The sequence below is a fragment of the Hippocampus guttulatus genome, chromosome 15 (assembly GCF_054856545.1).
Source record: "Hippocampus guttulatus isolate MCC_2025c chromosome 15, RoL_Hgut_1.0, whole genome shotgun sequence".
NCBI lineage: Eukaryota > Metazoa > Chordata > Actinopteri > Syngnathiformes > Syngnathidae > Hippocampus > Hippocampus guttulatus.
Genome location: NC_141275.1, coordinates 10,549,207 through 10,571,453, shown reverse-complemented (window position 1 = coordinate 10,571,453; position 22,247 = coordinate 10,549,207). Strand labels below are relative to the sequence as shown.

Here is a 22,247-nt window from a genome sequence, read left to right as displayed (position 1 = left end):
CAATTCTCATTTGCTTGACGTCACTCAACCAAATTACCGTGCAATTATTGAGACAAAGATGTCACTTGTCCGAAATTCGTGAGCACTGCCTTCTCTAAAAATCATGAGAGTCTTCATCACGTCCATAAATACTCATCATCTCATGACAGGAAGACTTTAGCACTCAAACATTGAATTAATAATCCATGGAAATATAACAACACAATTGTGAGATTGTTGCTTTACGTATCCAATTTCATAATATTTTTGTTTTACTTTAAATTATAAATTTTATCATAACTATTGTTTTTAAAATAACATCGTTAGAGCAAATGTTGTCCCGACTCTCCTTACATGTTTAGATTCTGTGTCAGTGCGTTAAAGTTCCAGCACAGGGCGCAAAATACCTCAATATTCCTGCTTCATCTCTTCGCTACTTTTTAAACAGTCGCGCCTCCAAAAATCCCAAATTGAAATCATTTGACAATTATTAGTGTCACTTAAAGGGAAAGTTTCTTAATTTATTGACAATAAGACAAAGTGGAATTTACAACTCCAAACAGGCACGTGTGACTCAGCTGATGTTAAAACAGAAAGAAAAAAAAACATCTGTGATGTCATTAAACTGTGAACTCTTTCTCCCTCTTTTAAGAAAGGCCATGTCATAACAAAGCAACACTGAAGAAGAAAATGGTCCACTGGGTAACTAGATGGAGGGAAAGCAGAATCCATTTAGTGGCTTCACCCACAACCTTGAATTAAAACATAAATATATGATACAAAATAGTCCACAGGCAGCACATGTCGGATGTGGGTGTGTTCTTGTTAGGTCATTTGCTGAGGGACGATCAGAATTTGAATCTATTCATGACATAAACAGGAATATTGTTGACAAACCAACATTTTCTTCACACACACACATGTTCATATTGAACATCACTCATACACATCTGACATTTTGGCTCCAATGTTCGTGGAGGTTAAAAATCATTTAAAAAATAATGATGGAATTTTATGAGTAACTAAGGTTTGTCAAGATGTATATTGTTCAAGTATCAAACCAATGGACAAGGGAGATGAAATCTCATTCCTGACAGTGAAACCCCAGAAGTTGAACATAACCCTAACGTACCTTGAAAACTCAAATCTAAACAATATGACAGTGATATTGTTCATGACAAAGATGGGAAGAGCAACGTGTTGTAGCTGGATGGCTGGATGGAGTAAAGCTGTTTGATTTACAAGTGAAGAAATATGAATTCCTGTATTGTTACAAAGTGCTATTTTTTAGTTGTCGTTCACCTTTTCTTTTTTTTCTTTTTTTTTTTTGTGCCTTGAACCACACGTGATTTTCTCCTACGCTGCTTAAAGCTTCGAGAGCAGCCTGGCTTGAACACACCTAGTAAAAATTTGGATTTTCCCTAACTTTCTCGACTGATTAAAGGTGACCTGGCGACATTCAGGTAGTAACAGAGCCGTCAGTGAATATTTTGATTTGTCCGAGAGATTTCCACCTTGGGTACTGTCACATGGGCTCAGGTAACAACCATCAAGGCTGATCTGTTTTCTGGGTTTTTGGTCATGTGACATTCACAAGCTGAGCCGTGAGGGACTCTGATGTCATAGAAACATGTATTTTTCTCCTTAATTCATATTCCACAGATGCAATATTAATCTGAATAGTGTGTTCCGAGTAGTAAAGAACACTTTTGACTTGACTTCACCTTTAAAAAAAATAAGCAGAATGTACTAAATAGTTACTCAGTACTTGCGTAATTTTTTTTCCCCTGAATGCTCATTTTTACTCAATTTACTTTTCACTTGAGTAATATAGTCATGTGTAACAGTACTCTTATTTGAGTATAATTTGTAGCTACTATACCCACCTCAGATTGAAGTCAACCTGCAGTGGTGTTACGTTGATTGTTGTTGTGTCTGAGACCATGAAAGTGTCTGGTTTGTCATTAGATGAGCAATTCAGGGGGGGCGGGGCAGTGGCGCCGCTCCGGGATGAAAGTTGACTGTTGACAGAAAATGTAGATTGCGGGATGTCATATCACTTTTATGGCAATAGCCCACCTTCGTTGGGTTCCATGTAAAAGGCATCTGTTACAACTCTGCTGCAGCATTTTATTTATTTTTTTTGCAGGCTTCCCCTATGAGAGTCTAGTGGGCTCCCCCTGTGGACGATGAGGGGAAATGCAGCTGAATTCAAGCTTGCGCGAGAGTGACGCTGAAATCAAGGCACAGCGGGGATGGAAAGAGTCTGCAAGATGGGGAGATAAGCATATCGTCCGAACCGGTTGAGACCAGTGCGTGCTACCGAAACAAAATGTCGACCCTCAGAGACGGAGGCTTTTGGCGAGGGCCTCCAGCTGCTCCTCGCCGAGCCTCGTCTTCTCCTCCAGGTCCTTGCGGCGGATGAGCAGTGAGGCCTTGGTCTGAACGAAGCGCCGATAGTCACACACTTGCTCGGGGCTCAGCTGGCGGGACAGGAAGGTGGACACCAGGCTTTCCCGTCGGTCCAGGTTGTCCTTCAGGTCTTTGGCGTCCTCCCGCTGCTTGCACAGCAGACGGTGACGGCTATCCAGAGATTGCTAACACACACAAACACACACAATGTTAGCATCTAATGCTACATGTAATGTAGAATGGGCAAGTGGTTTTACTTTATTTGACTTTTATTTGATTTTGGTTCTCCGCTTTCACCTGAGAAAGGGTTATGCAACTGCATATAGATGCCAAAAAAATGGCAGCAAAGCACTCAAAATGGAGATAAAGTATCAACACAACGCATCTGAGCATGTACGCAACCATGAACCCACGTGGCATACTATATTCATTAGTTATGCCATTCAAAAATAAACAATTCAGCTTCACATGAAGCTTATGAATACTTAACAAAAGTTTTTTTTTTTAAATCTTACACTGTGTTTACACTTGTATGAAAGTTAGACATGTTAAAATCTTACTTAAAACGTGGTCTGATGCTGGAAAAAAAACAAAATATTTGCTTCACAATACTTCCTACAGTAAAAATATTTCTAGACATAAGACCAACTGTACCGCTTCACTTTTGGCATATTGTATTCACTCCTGTATGCTCAAAATGAGTTTCTGTGAAGGTGCAAGACCAGGATTATTTAGTTTGACTGTATCTATATAGTATCCTGTGCACACAAGCAAAAAAATCATTATCATGCGAAGCAGTTCACTGTGTAATCAGGGATAGGGTTAAGTGCTTTGAAGGGAGGTGCAGTGTTGCCTTGTTTCAACAGAGGGCAGGGTTGGTGCAAATGTTATCGAAACTGATGAGCTGCAGGAGTTTCGGTGAGGGAGTGTAAACAGCCGGCGCGCTCATAACGGCGAGGAAGAACGAGCCTGCAGGGAGTCAGCATGTACAGAAGACTCTCAATGACATGTTTAGTGTGTTCACTCGTGTGGAACTGAAGCCTGGACCAGAGCGGGATGAACTCAGATGGAACCTGATGTCATTATAATAAACATCGAGCCTATTTGCAGGAATGATCGTGACGCATAAATCATTAGGCTTAACTACAGATGATAAGGCGAAGACTCATGAACTTGGCTTTTTTTTTTTTTTGCATTCCATCTACATGGTGAGAGAGGAATACTGACCTTCACCTCGCAGGCATGTTTGCTGTTCCAAAGTCAACATGACAGAAAGCGAGAAAGAGAGAGCGTCATGGATCAGGGCATGGGAGCAGAGACGCAAACTCTCACTTTAATGCTGACGCTTCAGTCAGCTGAACACTGCAATTTTCATTCTAACCGTTTGCGTCAGAGGTGTGGGGGGAATTAGATCTGGCCTGTCATGAAATTCTCAAAACAAACACAACTCTGGAGGAATTGAAAAAGAAAAAAAAAATCCAAAAAAACATTAAACTCATAAATACTCAAAACTTATTGATCAACATTTTTCATGATTTGCAGTCACGCCCCCGATACTGCAGTACAAAAGGTTGCGGTTGGAGAAGGATCCACGTGCAGAACATTTTGCTCATGAGAAAGGTGTCAAGTGTGAGGCCTCGGGTTTGTTCACAGTAAGCAAAAGTCATGTGAATAGTCCAGCACTAGGCACATCAAAAGACAGCTGTCTACTGTTGTACCATTTACTTTTACAACGCGATTATGCAAATATTTTCACGTTGCGATGATTGTTCTATATTAATTTTTTAGATTTGACCAAAATAATGGAGGAAGGTGTTATGATTTGGTTTCTGATTGGAAAATCTCTCCTAAAATATTCATGTTTTGGGGGGAAACGTTTATTATTTTGAAATTGATGACACTATCAAAATCTAAATCAATATTTCATATTGATTATATTTTGTATTAGTATATTCCTGAAGGAAAAGCCCTGGAAAATAATAAATCATCCTTGTTTCTTCAGTTTTCTGTTCATTTTAAGTGCCGAGTACAACTAAAGGTACATTTGGACCAATATATTTATGACAACAAAAACAGTTCATAAAATGACATTTAAGAGCTGATCGAGACATTTTCCAAAGGTCTTCTTGATAATAACCACTTCACAATCTCCTACATAAATAGCGATGGCATTGTACTACCAAAACCAGTTGGGGGGTTTTCGGCACTCCGTGTTTTCTTTTGCGCAACTTAGTCACTGGATACACTTTTAGTGGTACCAGGTATTAAAATAACCAAGCAATTTGACAAAGCATGGTCGTCTCTTCATATTTTGTTTCGATCTTGCATGCACTATTATGCAATAGGAATGTCCATAAGGGTGTAGCATGGTTATAATCGTAATCATGATAATATACTCATGCCACACACATTAGGTAAACATCCTCACCTTCTCCTCAGCATCCGTGTCCTGGTCCACCATGCTTAGAGCGTTCTGGACCCTGGCCAGCCGGGCGGAGAGGCACAGGAGCAGGTTGACCACCCTCTCCAGGTCCCCGATGAACAAGTTGTATCTCTCCAGCTCAAGGGGCAGACAGCGCTCGCGGACCAGAGCCTCCAGGGCCTCGCCGTGGGCCATGTTTTCCTGGATCTCCGCTTGGAGGACGCTTCGCGTTTCCTCCAGTGTGAACAGACGCTCCTCAATATAGCACACCAGCATTCTCTGCGGGTTGAAGCATGGGAGTGGAGAATGGAGAATAAGTATTTTGATAGTCGTTTAGAAAACAGAGTTGTTTAAAAAATGATTTTGGGCATTTGCAAATTCATCAAGTGTCAGTTTTTTGGGAGACCTATCATCCATTGTGTTTTTCTATCACGTGGCAAAAAAAGGACACCATTTTAATATATCTATGTTCATGGCAAGGTACAGACAAGTGTCAAAAACCAGCAAAGAAAAGAAAAAAATGATAAAGGAAATATTTGGATGTATAAAATACACCAGGTCTATGCAAAATACTGTATGAAATCCAGGTGAGTTCATACCTTGGAAAAAAAATTCTAAAAATGTAAGCGTTCATTCAAACCCCAATTGCAAGTGAATTGTCGTCTCAGCTCCGTGGTGGTCTTGTGTCACTGTTTTGACTTCATATTTACCTTCTTGTCACCAGTGCCGCAAAACTCTCCACTTGCACCTGCGTGGCCATCAGTTGACTGAGGTGCCTCGGTCTCGCAACTGCAAAAGAAGCACGAGGTCAGACTGGCGTCCGCATTCCTCGCTCTTATCAACAAATGTTTGATGATGCCTATACAGTATTCTTCTCCCTCTTGCTCACTTTGTCTTTTTGTGTGTGCTTGCGTTTGCAGAAACATGAGTGTAAGCACTGCTGTAAGCAGATATGCAGGTGTATGGGAGCATGTGATACAACACAAGGTAACACGGCACCTTCTTTGGTCATAACCAAGCAACGATTGTGTTTCATAGAGAAACACTAGACAGTACTGGAAATTCTCATTATATGGCCTTTTGATTGCAATTATTCTCTCCGTTAACAGACTTACATACACGGTGTACACTCACTGACCAAAATAGGGCTGTGGAACCGAGTACTGTACAGTATGTATCAAAGCGGTATAAGGAAAACTGAAGAAGTAAATGATTTTAAACTTCTCTTCAAAGATGAAGTTAGCCCTACATGTACAGTGTACTATACTGTTCCAGGGCACTGACGTTTGTGCAGCTCCCTTCTGCTCCCGTTTCTTCTTGTAGTGCTCCTCCATCAGCAGGGTGTCCTCAGACAGCAGCTGCTCCATCAACATCAGCGCCGTCTTACGATCGGCTAATGGATAGAGCGCGGGGGCCAGCGAGGGTTCCACCTTCACCACGGCTTCCACTAGCTCCTCCCACGGCGGTTTCTTGGAGGGATTCGCCAAATTTATGGTTTCTCCCTCTGGCGGACGCCTCTCTGCCATGTCCTGATTCTCACCGGACTCCTTGTGTTCCGGTTTGGAATTTTTCTCCTCTGCTACCTGCTGATCAAGAACCGTTTCGCTCATCTCAAAAGGGCGCAAAATGGCAGGCTCGTCGAAAACAGAGTCTGGACTCTGCACGTCCTGTTTGGGCTGCTCCTGCTCTGGAGGGAAACTCCATAATGACGGCTCTGTGGTCACACCACAGCTCAGGGACACTTCGTGGGCAGGCAGTAAGACCTCTTGGCCAGGTTCAACCGCTGACGGTTCGGATGAACTGCGGGCAGCCCTGGAAGGAAGAGATTGGATGAAGGTTACCATATGGATGCCCCCCCCCCAAAAAAAAAACATGTTCCCAATGATCCACATGTGCAAAACAGTTGCAGTATCCCAATTACTAGACAACATGGTAAGTATGTTTCCCATGGGTTTGGGAGGTAGTTTCTGAAGAACAAGATTGTCAAATCTCACCTGCAGCTCGGTCTGTTTTCACAAGATGGTTTTATCTGCGTGGTGGAAGACAAGATAGACCTCGCCTCCCTCTCACTGGTCTCCTGACCTCCAGGGGAATGCGGAAAAGAGTGTGCCTCAATGGGAGGTTTGCCAGACAGGAACTTATCTGTGGGAGGACTGCGAGATCCAGAAGATTGCCTTTTGCCCCTCGAGAATGAGCAAGAAGTCGGGGAGTGAGATGGACTCAAGGATCTTCTTCCTGTTGTGGACTTAAGTTCAATATCCTCCCCATCAAGCACGGGGTCAGAGTTCTGTTTCAAGTTGGACTTTTTCTGTGTATCGATTTGTGCCTGTCCCTTCATGTCAGAAAAGTTAATTTCTTTGGCCACTGGATTCGGCCCATACTTCTTCCTCCCAATCTCCTTCCCCTGAGCTTCCCTGACCTCAGCGAAAAGTGAAACATTCCTCACGTCTTGGCACGCTTGATCCAGCTGTTCAAAACTCTTACTCAGAGTCGACATCTTGGTTAACTTGGACGCCCCCAGTTCTTCCATGGACTTGCCCCTCTGGGCTATCACACGGATTTGGTGAGGGGCCTCAGATGTTGAGCTCACTGCAGCGCTCACACTCTTCTGGACACTAGAAAAGATATACAGTAATATGGGGTGTGATTGTGCTGCTCATTCAAATAATCATATATAATTTTTGTTTTTTAATCTCAGAATTGTTCATTTGAAAGGAGATTTGCCACAGTCTGCACAAAATCTTGACCCCAAAACAATAGAAATGTCAAACTTTTCCTGGAGTGTAGGTCCATACCTGCAAGTTTCAGAGGAATTAAATGGTTCTGGATCCGTTTTATACTCCTGAGCCTGTGGACCAGAGAGGGGAAATAAAAATGTGAGTGCATTTCTTTAATTAGTACCATAATACTGTAGAATGGGGGTAATTTTTTTTTTTTATTCTTTATGGTATGAAAAAAAAACTAAAATGATCTGACCTACCTGAAATGCATGTGGTGTGGATGTGGATCTGTTCCTGAAAATTGTAGGGGCTTCTGGTTGGTCCAAGAGACTCTCCACGGAGGCATACTTTCCAGGGGATGAACATTGTCTTTCCTTCCATTTGGGTTGATTTGACTGCACTAAGGGTTGGTCTGAACTGGATTGTGCTAAGAACTGGGCATACCTGTGATGTATAATACAAAATGATCATGTCAAATGAAAACCAGAATTCGACTGCTTTCCACTCTGTCGCTAATCATACCTGATGGAACTGGTGGAGGAATCAAGGATGCGTCCTGCAGACTGCGGTCTGTTGAGTTTCTTTTTGAGGTGATAGCTCTCAGCACTTGCTGACAAAGGCCTGGCACCCCAGTCAAACGGTTTCTCTCCCAGAGAGTGCCTCTGTCTGGGGGGTATTGGTAGCTGAGGACCCGGTTGTTGGGGTTCCACCACTTTCTGGCCTGTCTTGCGCTCCATGTATGCCACAAGTGCCTTGTGTTGCAGGTGCTTCAGGTTTGTCCTTGAAGCGCTTGAGGCAGAAAGGGCACGACCCCGCGTCTCAAACAACTTCCGACGCGCCGCCACCAGTCCCTGCTCTCCTGGTTGCACATGATCCTGCCATTCACTGTCCACTGCAAACAGCCCGTCACTTTCATTACCAAAGGACCGACAAGCCGAGTGGCAGGGGCCACCACCAAGCTGGTTGAGCTTCTCCGGTTCCGAGTAGCACATCTTTTTCTGCTCTGGAGTCAACCGTTTTCGCCCGCCAATTCGTGACGCTACCTGGGGCTGGGCCACATTTGCAGACCTCCTATTTTCTAATTCTGACGCTGTGTTCGTTTGATGAGGACTCCGCCTCATCTCTTCCACTACCCTCCCCCTTTCTGTCTCCTCTGAGGTTACAGATGGGGTGAGGGTGTCTGTGGAAGTCTCAGAATCTTGTGATGAGGAGAAAGAGTGACTCCCTGGAGATCTCAGCTCAGGTTTTGGCCTTGCGTGATGCATTGATGCCAGTTGCAGATCCCTTCTTTTAAATGACGTCTCCTTCAGGACTTTAGATTGGGCGTCCTTAAGTCTCTCTTTGTAGTACTTTTTATAGGAGTCATCCAAGGTGTTACAGGCAACAGAGTCGACTCCCCCTGTGTCATTCTTGGTCACGTCCTGTTGTGGAGGTCTACCGTTCTTTATAGACGGCTCTTTGACACACGTAATGTGATGAGCAGCTTCTTTATCTTTCACACCGAAGTCAATGTCCTTTCTTGATTGCATTGTTGTCCTGTTAGCTTCAGTGAGATGGTAGAGAAGCGGGGTGGTTTCTTTGTTTATCCTATCACTTGCTACATCTGTCAGCGGTTGTCTTTTCTCCCTCTTTGCCTGCTCCTCACGCTTAGGCTGGATTCTTGGTTCATTGCTGCTCAGTGAGGGGACTTGCTTTGCTTGTAAAGTTGAATGTGGGGAGTTATTCTCAGGTCCGCAGTAAAATATAGGATTATTGGTCGTGTGGCGCCCAATTTCTCGACTCTCTGTGTCACTTTCTTCAAAGGAATCCCAGCTCTGAGAGGACTGTTTTGAAAAGGGGGCGGGTTGGTGATTCTCCTGATCCAAACCCCTTGGTATGAGGTCCTTGCTTTGGGTGCTCCTTTCATCCAGGACCTCTTTTATGGGTATAAATAAATTTTCCATTGTGCTGTGACATCTTTCTCTGTCTTTTGGCCAAGGTCTTTCCAACACAGTGGAGCATTCACTGGCAGCTTCGGACCCACTCACACATGCAGAGTGACTTCTCATTCTGGATTCCGAGTGCTTACACACTCCTGTGACAAAGTAGAACTGACCCTTATGCTGGATGCTGCTGTTGATAAAGCTCGTCTGACCCGTATTCCAAGGACTAGAAACACGGGCTGGCTCAGAACCAATCCAATCATAAGCGGAATGCGCCCTTTTGCGTGCATTTTCAAACTCCCCACTGACACCATTGGGCTTACCATGATTTTTTCCACTGCATCCACCCCCGCTTGATTGCTGTATGGGCTTTGAGTGCTCAGATTGGCTTGTGCCTTTGGGAGGTGACTGTCTCAGGAAGTTTGATGACTTCTGCTGCTTAGAAAGAGCTTTGTTGTCTGTGATGAAAAGATTGGGTGGGTTCATGGATGCCCTGTTTTGTTCATAAGAAGGTACTTGAGAGCGGTAGCTTGGCAGCTGCAGGATCTCCCCTGCTGGCACTGCCCTCTGATCCGAGTACAATGTTTCGGGACTAATGACAGAGCTACTTGATTCTATCTTAGCTATCCCCATTTGGGGGACGTTCCCTCTGTGGGGGTATGGATGGTGATGATTATGGGGTCTGGGCTGTTGAGCGTCAGTACTGTGTTGACTGGTGCTATTTTCGACATTTTTAGTAGCTGTTAAACTACCTTGGCGTGCTGGGACTAGAGGAGCACCACTGGGAGGGTAAACAATTTGGGATGGAGCCCTAAGAGACACATTTGATATTGCTTTGTCATTGGTATAGTAATTGCCATTGCCGTTCTGGATATGGGTACTATTGCGATAGTTCTGTGAGATCACCTCCATAGAACGATACACCTGGTCCATGGTTTTTGCGTTAGAGTGCAAGACCTGGCTGGGATGACAAATGGACTTTAAATACTTAAGGTCAGCATAGTGACTGAAAGAGCTGGGCTGCAGGTCCTCTGGGAAGTGAAGTGAAGGCGGGTAGTCTGGTGCAGTGGACCCCCCAGAGAAGGAGCTGTAAGCAGAGTCTCCTTTGCCGTGCTGGTGGTGGGTAAGTTGTTCGACAATGCTGCTGTTGGACTTGGCTGGGGAGAGCCGGCTGACAGGCATGCTCAGAGAATGCAAGTCCACGCTGCTCATTCTCTCAAAGTGGAAGCTGTAGGAATCCATGGAATAAAGGTGCAGATGTCGAGGATGAACAAGGGGAGCTTTACTTGGAAGCGCATTGATGCCTGCATATGCCTTGTGACTGGGGAAAATGCCACAGACACATTTGCAGCAGGTTGTGCAGAGCACAAGTCGCTAATTAGGTCATTTTCCCACCTCCTCCCGGTTTATTCAAATCCTTTGTCTGCTCATAAGCACCTGCATGAGAAAATAAAAACACAGATCAGCTGTTAGTCTGAAATCGATTTGGCACACATATGTTGCACAGAAAACAACTGCATTATGTGTGAAGCCTAAGACTCATCATCTTACGTGATGTTTGTTTTGTAAGTCAGAACAGTTTATCACCTATTGAAGGGAATCTCCCTTATACCGTGCATCGACCAGGCCTCTTATTAGGCCTTGAGGTCAGGTGAGCACATTGCAGCACACACGTGAAAATATTCGAGGAATTCCATGGAACTACAGTGCACGAGAAGAGCGTTCATGTGACACTTAATACCTCATTAAAAGGCATTGTTGCCCTGTAATACTAGTCACCTGTATTTTTCCCTTGGAATCGAGCAAGGACAACACAAGATCACACAAAGTAGGTCAGGTAAACATGTATTTTACTTAGATAAAACCCTAAAAGCGGTGGTCAAGGAACATACCCCTGAAAGTTAATGACCGGGTACGTGCCGGAGTCATACTGTAACACCTGCGGTGCGATTGTCGGGTTCTCTGTCATCAGGCTTGAACAATGCACTTTTGATGTTGGGCTTCAGTAATGATGCTAACATGAAGAAATATGCACATCAGTTATCTGTACCGGCTTATGTTGATGTTTCACTGGGTATTTTGAAAAATAATAACATTAATAAATTGAAAAATTACATGCCCACCCACTAATTAGTGGATGAACCTTTAACTAGATTGGCTCATTAATATTATATAACTTCTAAAAAGCCAATTTCTTTTGAAAATTCAAGCCAGGACAAACCTTTGACGCTTGAAATTAATCTTAATGTATGAAAAGTGCCTCTGGGCCACGAACTTTGGTCAAGACTGCCTTGAAACTAAAACACACAATTGAAAAAGAAACGAAAACTCAAGAATGATCCTTGGTGGTTGTTTTGTATACACACAAAAGGCCAAATTACAAAAATGTGTTCAAACTACATTATTGAAGAGCATTTCATATGTTTATGGGGGGACTTTCTGATCAACAAGTGCAGACGCACACAGATAGAGAGAGAGAGAGAGAGAGAAAGACAGAGAGAGAGAAAAAGAAAGAGAGAGACAGAGAGAGAGAGGGGCTCCAAAACAGGGGAGCGATCAAGTGGAAGTGATGGAGGGGACAGGCGGTGACACAATGTACAGAGAAGGGGAGTGAAGTGGGGGTGAGGCAGAAACAGGGCGACTGGCCCAGACAAATACCCCTACACACAACCGAGACAAAACAGGACACAAGAGTGCAGAACAAGGACCACGGAACTGCACAAGGAAGGCTCTACTTCAAAAGAACCTTGCTGGCGTAAAACAATACACAACTCACGCAAACTTTTCTTCTTGAGCCTCCTCAACCCCAGAACGCCCATGTGGCCTCCAAAAGAGAAAAACAAAAAATGTCCATTCTTTTTTCACAGCAAGCTTATTCCAGGAGGCGGCAGCGTCAAGTAACCAGGCGAGCACGATATTAAGAGGGAAGACTTCCAGAGAGTGCCTTCTCCCTCCAAGCACCCCCCCCCCCCAGCCCCCACTCCCTCCCTCCGCGACCCGTGGCTGCCGAGTGGGAGCTAACGATTGGCCAGCTGATGACGTCCGGCTCCGCGATGCACAATGAGAGCAGCAGAGGGAATATTTCACGTTAGCAATGAACAACACAGAGAGAGAGAAAGAAGAAAAAAAAGAGGCCTCGCATTCCTGGCTGGCTTCAAAGACGGAGCACAGCCCGGGCGCCATTCATTCCCAAGGTCCTGAGCCCGGCACATGGAGACTGGCCAAGGCAGGAGGGAGGAGGAGAAAGAAGGAACGGAGGGGGGTTGAGTGGACGGGTGACCTCAGGAGGCCTGCACCACCCCCCACCAAAAATCTCAAAAGACTAATTATATTAGGTTGTTGCTGTGTTTTTTGTTTTTTTAATTTTTTTTACACGCCCTATCATTAAGAGAGTCATAACAACATTCGGCTGCTGTGCTATTGTCATTGGCCTACTTATTTTTTATTTTTTTAATTAGTGTTAACATTGCCATAGCCAAAGTCATACTTGGCCTACTTTCACAATGTCATTTTAAACCCACGCTCAATGGCTGAAAATGTGGACGGACAACATACTGGAGGCGGAGAAAGCAGGATGACGCCAAATGTAGCGAGCCGCGTGGCGTGCTCCTCAATCACAACGCTGACAACAACACTTTCTCACGAAGGAAACTGACCACGTTTGGAATCCAACAACTGTGTACAATGTAGGTGTGAAAGCACCTTTTGCTAAAGACCCTCTTTACCTTTCCATGGACTGCGTAACAGTTCTTCCAACTTTGAGTTGAACTCAAACAAAGATTATGGACAAACATTCCATATGTTTCCCAACCTTTACTGAGTCAAGGGACGTTCAGTATAGAGAAATATTGACTTGAATTGAGTTTTTCGAGTGATAAGCAATCGCCTGGTCAATGTTTTGCTGTGTTGGAGTTCAAATCATAATGTGTGACACTGGCAAATCTCCATGAATACGTTTCCCTTGACGAAGATTTTGCTTGATGACCATAAACCCAGACAGTAGTGCTCCGAACTTGAATGGCACCCTTCGGAGACCGCCCCCCCCCCCGTCGCCCCTTTGACGCGCCCTTTCTTTCAAAATTGTGCACCTGACAGCCTTGACCTTTTCCCCTTTATGTTTACTCTCAGTGTAAATTACATTTCCCAACATTTGCCGGGATCCCCCACCCCCCACTCTGCATCTCTCCTACAGAAGGCGACCCCACATGTCATGCCGTAACACAAGAGAAAACCATTTCACAAAGTAGTAGCGGTTTGTCTTTTGGGGGTGAGGGTGCTGAATTAACGCCCCCCCCCCCCCTCCAATAATACTGCCCAATGTGGCTGAAAATAATAAACATGAAACTTAAATTACAGGAGAGAAATACATTTCAAATACAACAATACATAAATAAAAAAAGACAACAGTACATGATTTTCTCAATCCCAACATTTGCACTCACAATGCCCAACTTTGACAGTTCCCCACATGTGATCTACGATTTGGGATCAACACCGAACATTGACCAACCTCGTGGTTGCGTTCTGCCTGCCCGGCAACTGAGCATCGTGGAAGAGGGAGAAGTATTAGGCTTAAGCGGCGCAAGAATGCATCAAGAACACGTGCTCCGCAAAAATCCCGCACGGTCAGGGAATGTGTCGAGAAGAACACAATTTCTTAGTGAGGTTAGGATTGATGAATACATTGCATAAGTGGAGGTTGTGTCTTAAAATCTGCTGTCACACTAGAATAAGCTTGACATTCCTCCCCTCCATCCAGCGCAAAAACCTGACAAACTTTTACAGGGATTGCATGATATTTCTGAGACTTCAGATATCACACGTTCGAGCATTCTGTAAGCCTGTCTGGTCAACTATTAACCAGAGTCTACATGACGCCTGCAAGTATTTGCCAGAACGCTGACCTGTGCCCATGATAAACTCCAAATGACTTCTGTGCAATTACTTTTGCATTACGGACCCCACCGGACTTCTTTTTTTTTTTTTTTTTGCAATAAGATCTCATCATGCTGAATTTAACTGGATACAGTAGGCATCCCTCCACATGAGAAAGAAATACAGATAGAGGACCGCTGCAGGCGATGCAGCGGTGCTTTATTAAAAGTCTTCAATTGGACAAAACTGGCATGTTGCTGTGTTTCCTGGAAAAAAAAAAGCAAAAAGGAAATTCGCTATTGCTGAGGAAGATTGTCTTTGTGTTGACCAAACCAGCATAATATCAATGAACCAACAGGAAAGTGTGCCCTCCTCCCAACACCCATCCGTCTGGCAAACACCACGAGCATTTGATGTGATGAAAAGTGACTGAGGACACACCCAACGTCAAGACTTACCTGTTTGACATGGTTAAAATAGGACATTTGCACAGGAAATGGTTCGGAACAAAATAACGCACAAGACAAATAAACAAGGTCTGCCCGAGAACAAAAAAGCCAGCAACGTGTGAAAGCACAGACGGACTGAGGAGGTTAAAACAACAGTCCAACTGTCCAAAAAAAGAAGACCAGATGACCCAGCGGGAGGCTGGGGATAAACGCTGCACGACTAAGAAAACAACAGCGAGTGACCCACTTCCTACTCAAAGGTGGGAAAAGTCTCCATCGTTCCATCATTACAGAAAAATGTTACTGCGAACGGAAGAAAACAAGCACTATTGTTCTTGCATTCCCCAACGTCTCACTCTGCCCCGATCCCTGAGGACAAACTATCAGCAGCCTCATGCTCCTGCTTCGCTTCTTTCTAACCACCTCGCATAAGGCCGTACAGACCATCCCTGACCTGTTACAGAATGAACTATGTCGCAAACAGCTGACGGCAGACACAATAATGCGGGAGATGACCCCCCCCCCCCCAACCCCCAAGTTGCTGCTTTGACAGTCATCCCAATGTGTGACTTCACCATAGAGATGTGGCCAGCACAGTGCACGGGTTGTTCCAATACTGTCCTCTGTCTGATACGCCTGCGATTGGATCGCATAGCTCAATGAAATAATGCCCCCCCCCCCCAAAAAACAATGATAGACTTTTAGTGGTGCAAACAGAACAATGAGATTTTTGTCCGTACATCTATATGAAAGTATGCATCCTATTGAATACTATTGCATACTATAAATACAATGGAACTGGACCAATGACTTTTGCAGATAAAATTGGAAGATTATCTTTGACGCATTATCTTTGGAAAATCTTTAATGAGGGGAAACAGCCTGTCACACCATTAAAACTACAACTGTGCAACCAAATATATATATTTTTTGTTTGAGACACCCCGCTGAGAGAAAGCAACAAAGCCACTGGGAACAAATATTAAAAACAGAAAAATACCAAAAGATTTGTACTGGATATGCACAATGCCAGATGCCCGCAGGCCACTCAACTGACTCGTGTATATTCCACACCGACCAGAAAGTGCTTGAGATGTTGCTCCTCCTCGTTTGCATACAACAAACCACAGATGAGGGCATACGCGTCACTGCTTGATACTCGGTTTGTCCAACACGTGTTCAGGAGCGCTTGCTTACGTAAGCCACTGACTGCACAGGAGCGTCATTATTACCAACTGAAGGGACATGGTACCACACAAATAAAAGAGAAAAATGAAGACTGCGTGCATGCAAATGCGAATTACGTAACTGCAGCGATATCACAATTGCCCCGTGCGCGCAGCAGGTTGAGTGCACCTGATTAGAAGATGGTGACTCACTTCTCGTTGGAGCCACAAGGACCGTGAACATGTGTGGGGACGTTCAATCAGACCATTTTCTCGAGGCTCATTAGGGTCGCAGGAGGCGACGTCAGTGGGCAAGAGGCGGGGTACACTCTGGATGGGTTGCCGGCCAATCGGCAGCCCAATGTTGAAATCTTGTCTAGTGTTTAACCCTTTCATGCACCCTGTAACCTGATAACATGAGAAGCTGTCCACTGTAGTAACCGCTGTCCCGAAAAGGGTTTAGGAAAAAAAAAAAAAATCATGGAAAACAAATGACGCAGATTAAACTTTAGCAGGAAAAATGTGCAACGCGCTGTGGACTTTGGCACCAGTTGCGACGGCGAAAAACAGAGGACGGGAAGACGATTTGACATTTTACTTCATAGCGTACACTATGTGGTTGTTACACCAGCGTGACATTTACCGGGCTCCTTTATTAGTCATATTATATAACAAAATCCATCCATCACCTACACGTTCTTTTTCATCTTCTCCGCGCAACCCGAGAGGCTCTTTGGGCACACCCGGTGCACGCACAAACACACAATTGCCTCTCTCTCATTATCTCTCATACGAGCGCACAAAGGCTGAAGAGGGGCTCTGCCGTCTGATCTCGAGTGAAACAGCGACAATAAAAGACCCTGAAACATCAATCGGTGGACTGCGTGTATTCGATATCTGTTAACAAGATTTTTGATGCCGTTTTACAGCACAAAGGGTGATCCTGTCTATCAAAATCTGAGCTTTGAGCAATGAATAGAATCCACTCCACAAGTGTGTTTTGGTTAATGTCGCAAAGAGTTTAATAATTACCCTCCAAAAATGGGTATGGAGGTTCCTGTGACGGTGAAACGCGTAACTCTATTGTGGCAGCTCAGCACAACACGACTCCAGCGACCTAAAACGTAACATAGCTACATAGTTAACAAAGGCTATTATGAAAGCAATTGTTAGAACCCGGATTAAATACATTCACTTAATATTAATTCCAGTGGGGAAACTGGAACAAATCCATCAACTTTCGAAATGGAAAAATGCAAAGGCAAACACACACACTTAGTCCCTGACATATGACACCGACGTATCGCAATGACAGTCCTACAGCTATGAGCAAAAGTGGAGGTGTGGTGCTGTCGGATAACCACATCAGGCACGCGCACGCACGCGCACAGACTCTTGAGGATTGGGATGTTGGGGAGGTTGGATCTTTGAGTGATAACCGATGGCTGCCATTTCGTGACATCATATCTATCTGCAGTGGCACGGGGGGGGGGGGGGCAGGAGAGACAAAAGAAAGAGACGCTAACTATTGGTCACAAGGGCACGTGAGTGACAGGATGATAAGGACGAGGCTGCAGAGCAGCAGAGTGTGGCGATTACACCTTCGCGCTCTTGAAATGCTTATGTAGCATGAAATTCGAGCATGGAGACAACCTCTTCATTTTTTTTTTTTTTTTTTTTTAAATAGCAGTTGAGCTCACACTTGATGTCGGCAAATCATGCGTTTGTATTTTATGGGCTTCAAAATATACAGCAATTTATGTTTTTTTTTTTTTTACAGATAATTAAGGTAAATGTGAATTTTTTTAATGACATTTTATGATGGTGACAGGAAGAACATACGAGAGTGTCGTCAGCAGTAAAACTGTACATTTTACCCTGCAGCCAAAGATGCACCCATGCAATCATCATGCTGTCTCACGCCAGCGGGCCAGACCAGCCTTAAGGCACATGACCCAGTAAGAAGAGTACGAAACCACACCCTGGCTTTGATGATATGTAAAATCAAAATATTGTTAATATTTAAGTGTATAGTGTTAGCATACATCAATTTTGACAAACCTGAGTGTCATTTCTAAATGCGTGCTTGTCACTGGCATTTTACAGAAAGACAAATGTCGACTGAACAGTGCGCGGTCAAGGTATTGAATAACCCTACTTCTGGATTTTTAATTTTTTTTCCAGTATGACTGGTGCATCACAATACACAGGAGGTAGTTTTCATGGTGTTATGTGAGGTGGCTAAGTATATTTTGCACCCAATCGAATTGAATTAAATATACAGTGGCCAAAAGAGACATATTAATGAGCCTGCTAATTAGCAAACCATAATGACACAGCACTTTAGACATAATCGCAGAGCCTATTCTCATGAGAATTAAGCAGGATTTACCACAACAGATAATGAATTGTAATTCCTGAAAAACGGGACTCATTAGAAAAAAAATAAATGCCCGGATCAGTTTGGAATGACCGAAAACTAAGAGCCTTTGGATGCAGTTTTCATGAAGGTTATGACAACAGAGTGAATCAGTCTCCTCAAATTGTTACCTATCACTTATTAATCCTCGAAGAAAAATGTTTACCAGCATGCTGTGCTCTGAACTTACGCACCCTTCCTGATAGTCAATCGAGGTTACACAACTTCATATTCGTACGGGAAACTACCTACAACAATGTCGCCCACGAGTGTACCTGAACGCATTTGACAGCCTTTTCCGAGGCCTGGCAATACCGCCAGATCATGACACCACCACATTGGCCGGCCTTCGCTCTCTTGGCTTAATGAAGAAATAAAATTCTGCTGCTCATGGAAGGGTTCTGTTCTTGTGTTCTTTCAAATTGTTACCCGATCAAAATGTATAAAGCCTTTGTTGTTGGAGGAAATGAGGTCTCACGACACTACAAACACTACACCACATTTTCCTCTCTTCAAGTTGAATATTAACCGGCCAATGAGTCATCTCCTCCATATTAGGTAGTCCCTTGAGGGTTTATTTACCAGCGTGACACAGGTTTATTTTACTAAAGGGTAAAGCAGACGATTTAAAATGGTGACAGCGGCTTTATCTATAAGTTGCACCTGCATTTGCATTTAAGAGTGACATCATGGTCACTGATAATAACTTAATTGGCTGGAGTCGACATGCAACAAGCACCGTGCATTATCACTTATCACTGGGCTTTAACGGTTTATCTGGGATTAAAAAATAATAATCATTACGGCTATAAATTAGGATGCCAACCGGCTTTAACTTGAAAGCAACCCTTGGAGCCAAAACCAGTTAGTTCCTCCTCACAGGGAAGCTGCGTGTTAAAAGGTCGGAATAAGAATGTAAACACGAAGAGTCAAAACAGGCACGCTCGAAGAGTTGAGATGAAGGACATGAACTAGTTTGTGTATTTTTGTCTTCATATGGCTCCATGGAACCATCCCATCATCATTTTGTGGCAGATCAGCAACAACAGCATGCGCTTACTTTTTTATTCCTCCTTCCAGGATGACAAAGAGAAACAGACACAGCTCATATGTCAAACGCCCAAGGCAAATTTAAGTACGTGACTGACGGCTTTTGTGTCTCATAGTTCCCGCCCTTCTATTTGCGACGCCATCGTTTTGTTTCCAGCTTCCTTTCTTCATATTTCTGCCTGTATACACACAGGCACGCATGCACACACTCACAGACACACACGGCACCCCATCAATCTATCGTAAAGGTAAATGTGTCGGCATTTGTTTATTTGTTTCCGAGTGGGGCTCATTTGGGGAAAATTCCTGAAAGAGCTGGAATTCAACCTATTTGAATGTATTCTCTAGTTGCTTATGATGCTGTTTTAGGGCTGCATTTTTCTTTTCATTAGAATTGATTAATCTATCGATAACTTTAAATGTGTGTCTTTAAAAGTTGGGAGCTGTGCTTCAGTCAAGTGTTGTTGGCTGTTGTTAGCTCAGGTAAGCCAGTCTGCAAAATGAGTGCCTGGGCGTCAGTTGTGCTCATCAAATGTTTATTTTGTTGCCGTTTGCTCAATTAAAAAAAGAAAAGTGTCTATCCTTGTGCTTCAGTGGTTGCAATATTAAATTAGCTAGCTGGCTAACCTTGAGTTGGCTACAAAAAATGCACTTATCTTTTTCTAAATCACAGAGAGTAACTCTGCACACAACAACACTCGGCGGTGGTGAAATGGAAATAAAGAATAATACAGCATTTCTACACCAAAAAATTGTCTTTAACACCAATTTGCGGACACACGAGTTCCAAACACCTGAGGAGAACGATGCGGAGTTCAGGTCAGCTCAGGTCAGGTCAGCGTTGCGAGTTAGCACCCCACGGCGATGGTTGAACAGTGAGGCCCACTGTGCTTGTCCCCGCTTCGATCGTTACGGACAAGGCGCCGCATGAGCGCTTATGTTTCAGGCACAGAACAAAACAACAGTGTCCGCTTTCCCGAGGCATTCATGGCCCGTTGTGCCTTTTGTTCCAGCTTTTAATAAAACATAGTCTACCGTCATTAAGTTGAAAAGCCTCCCCGGTGCATAATTCAAGCCCACTGATCCATTTGAAACAGGTAGATGAGTTTAAGGGACGACACAATACTGGCAATAAACAAGATCTATTATTCACTGTCAGAAATAGTGAGGTAATTATGTCTAACGGTCAAATCATCAACACCTATGTAAAACAAAGTACTAATTATGCAGGAATGGGGAACCATTTTCATCACGGTGGCCATTTCAGGTCCTCTAAGCCAGAAGCTGAGCTGCACTGCATTTGTTTATGGCAGTGGTTCTTAACCTTGTTAGAGGTACCAAACCCAACCAGTTCCTATGCACATTCACTGAACCCTTCATTAGTTAAAATTTTTTTTTTTTTTTACAAATTCAAGACATAAAAAAAACACATTTATTAAAAACAGAAAAAAGTAAACACAATTAGAATAAGTACGAAGTACAATTTTTTATAAATTGTGGTCAAAATGAACCAGCCAGTGATGGCCAAGCGGGCGTGTCATAACTAATTGACATGTTGAGTTGGGTGTGTCTTAACCTCCATGGCAGAGGCTCCATCGAACCCCTGAGACTGATTCAACGAACCCCTAGGGTTTGATCGAACCCAGGTTAAGAACCACTGGTTTATGGAGTGTGGGTGCATAAGTCATTTAGACTTTCTGTCCCCTTCTGTGGCAGAACTCAATTCGATTCTACACTGCAACTTTTTCCAAATTGCCTTTCTTCACAAAAATCAAAGCACATCACCGCTGTGTTACACAACAACACGTCTGAAAACAGAGAGGAGCAGGTTTACAAAAACAGAGTCAGGTTTGCCAACTTTTATTTTCCAAATAGCGACTCGGGACTATAATTTCTCCAAAGAAACAGCATATATGAGCAGAATCATTCTCACATTTTTTAATGGAGAGGCAAAGCTGTTTTGGATGCCATTGTAAATGGCCTTTTCTATAAAACAAAAATGTATTAAAATCTAAAAGGTTGTGTTTTCTTTTCATAGTAGTTTAAGCTTTAACCGTCTTGTATCAAAGGTACAAAACAATGACAAATGAAACTACCACACGAGACAGTCAGTTTATTACTGAACTGTACAATACAAAAGTAACAGCAAATCAATTTAGCCACATCCATGAAAAACATTTAACAAAAAAATCGTTCTTATAGGGCCCGACAAAATGATCATAAACGTGCATTTCTTTTCATTGTTAATTAACAATAACTTACGTTACGGTGTTTTAGCAAGCACATTAAACGCAAATGTCAGCTGTACAATCATTGTACATTTGACATTTGGATTGTACTACAATGTAAAAGTGTTGCATTCAGGGACCATTTAGCGCACTTCGTTTCGTCATCTCAACGCTACCTTACTCAAACGATTATTTGGTGACCTCCCAAAAAGAACTGATAAAACCACACAGCAATGGAGAAACCCCAACTCCAGTGATACATTTAGGTGAGAATGCTCATGTTTCACGTCAGCCCCGGCGAGACGGGACAAAGGCAACAGGTTGACAGGTTGAGTACCGAAACTGAGCGCAGCAAACGCACCTGCGGCCCCTTCACGTACCTGCTGCTCCGCGTTCGCTTTTCGCCGTCTTCCCCTCGTATTCCCTCGTCCTTCTTCGACCGTGTTTCTGGGGGGGGGCGATAAGAAAGAAAACTAACAAAAAACAATTTTTAATGTAGATAGCGTGTCTCTCTGCCAACTGGTAGGTAATAATAAGCTTTCTCTTTTCCTTGATGAGTTACCTACCTCCCTGGAGGAGGGGTGCAAGCGAATGAAGAGTAATTG

At 43.7% G+C, this 22,247-nt stretch overlaps 1 protein-coding gene across 3 annotated transcripts; it reads right to left on the bottom strand.

Annotated features, from left to right (window-relative positions):
• Positions 1 to 475: 475 nt before the first annotated feature.
• On the bottom strand, positions 476 to 22,177 carry shroom1 (shroom family member 1). Of its 3 annotated transcripts, none has more exons than XM_086130983.1 (9): positions 22,023 to 22,177; positions 8,056 to 10,892; positions 7,794 to 7,977; positions 7,609 to 7,661; positions 6,808 to 7,428; positions 6,098 to 6,625; positions 5,524 to 5,602; positions 4,820 to 5,092; positions 476 to 2,576 (listed from the first exon to the last, which is right to left on the bottom strand). In XM_086130983.1, the coding sequence occupies exons 2-9, from the start codon at positions 10,695 to 10,697 to the stop codon at positions 2,322 to 2,324; spliced, it is 4,635 nt and encodes a 1,544-aa protein (XP_085987109.1). In that variant the 5' UTR covers positions 10,698 to 10,892; positions 22,023 to 22,177; the 3' UTR covers positions 476 to 2,321. The 3 variants fall into 3 exon arrangements, with proteins under 3 accessions (XP_085987109.1, XP_085987110.1, XP_085987111.1); XM_086130984.1 differs by having other exon boundaries at positions 22,004 to 22,175; XM_086130985.1 differs by lacking the exon at positions 22,023 to 22,177 and adding an exon at positions 12,232 to 12,395.
• Between the last annotated feature and the right edge of the window lie 70 nt (positions 22,178 to 22,247).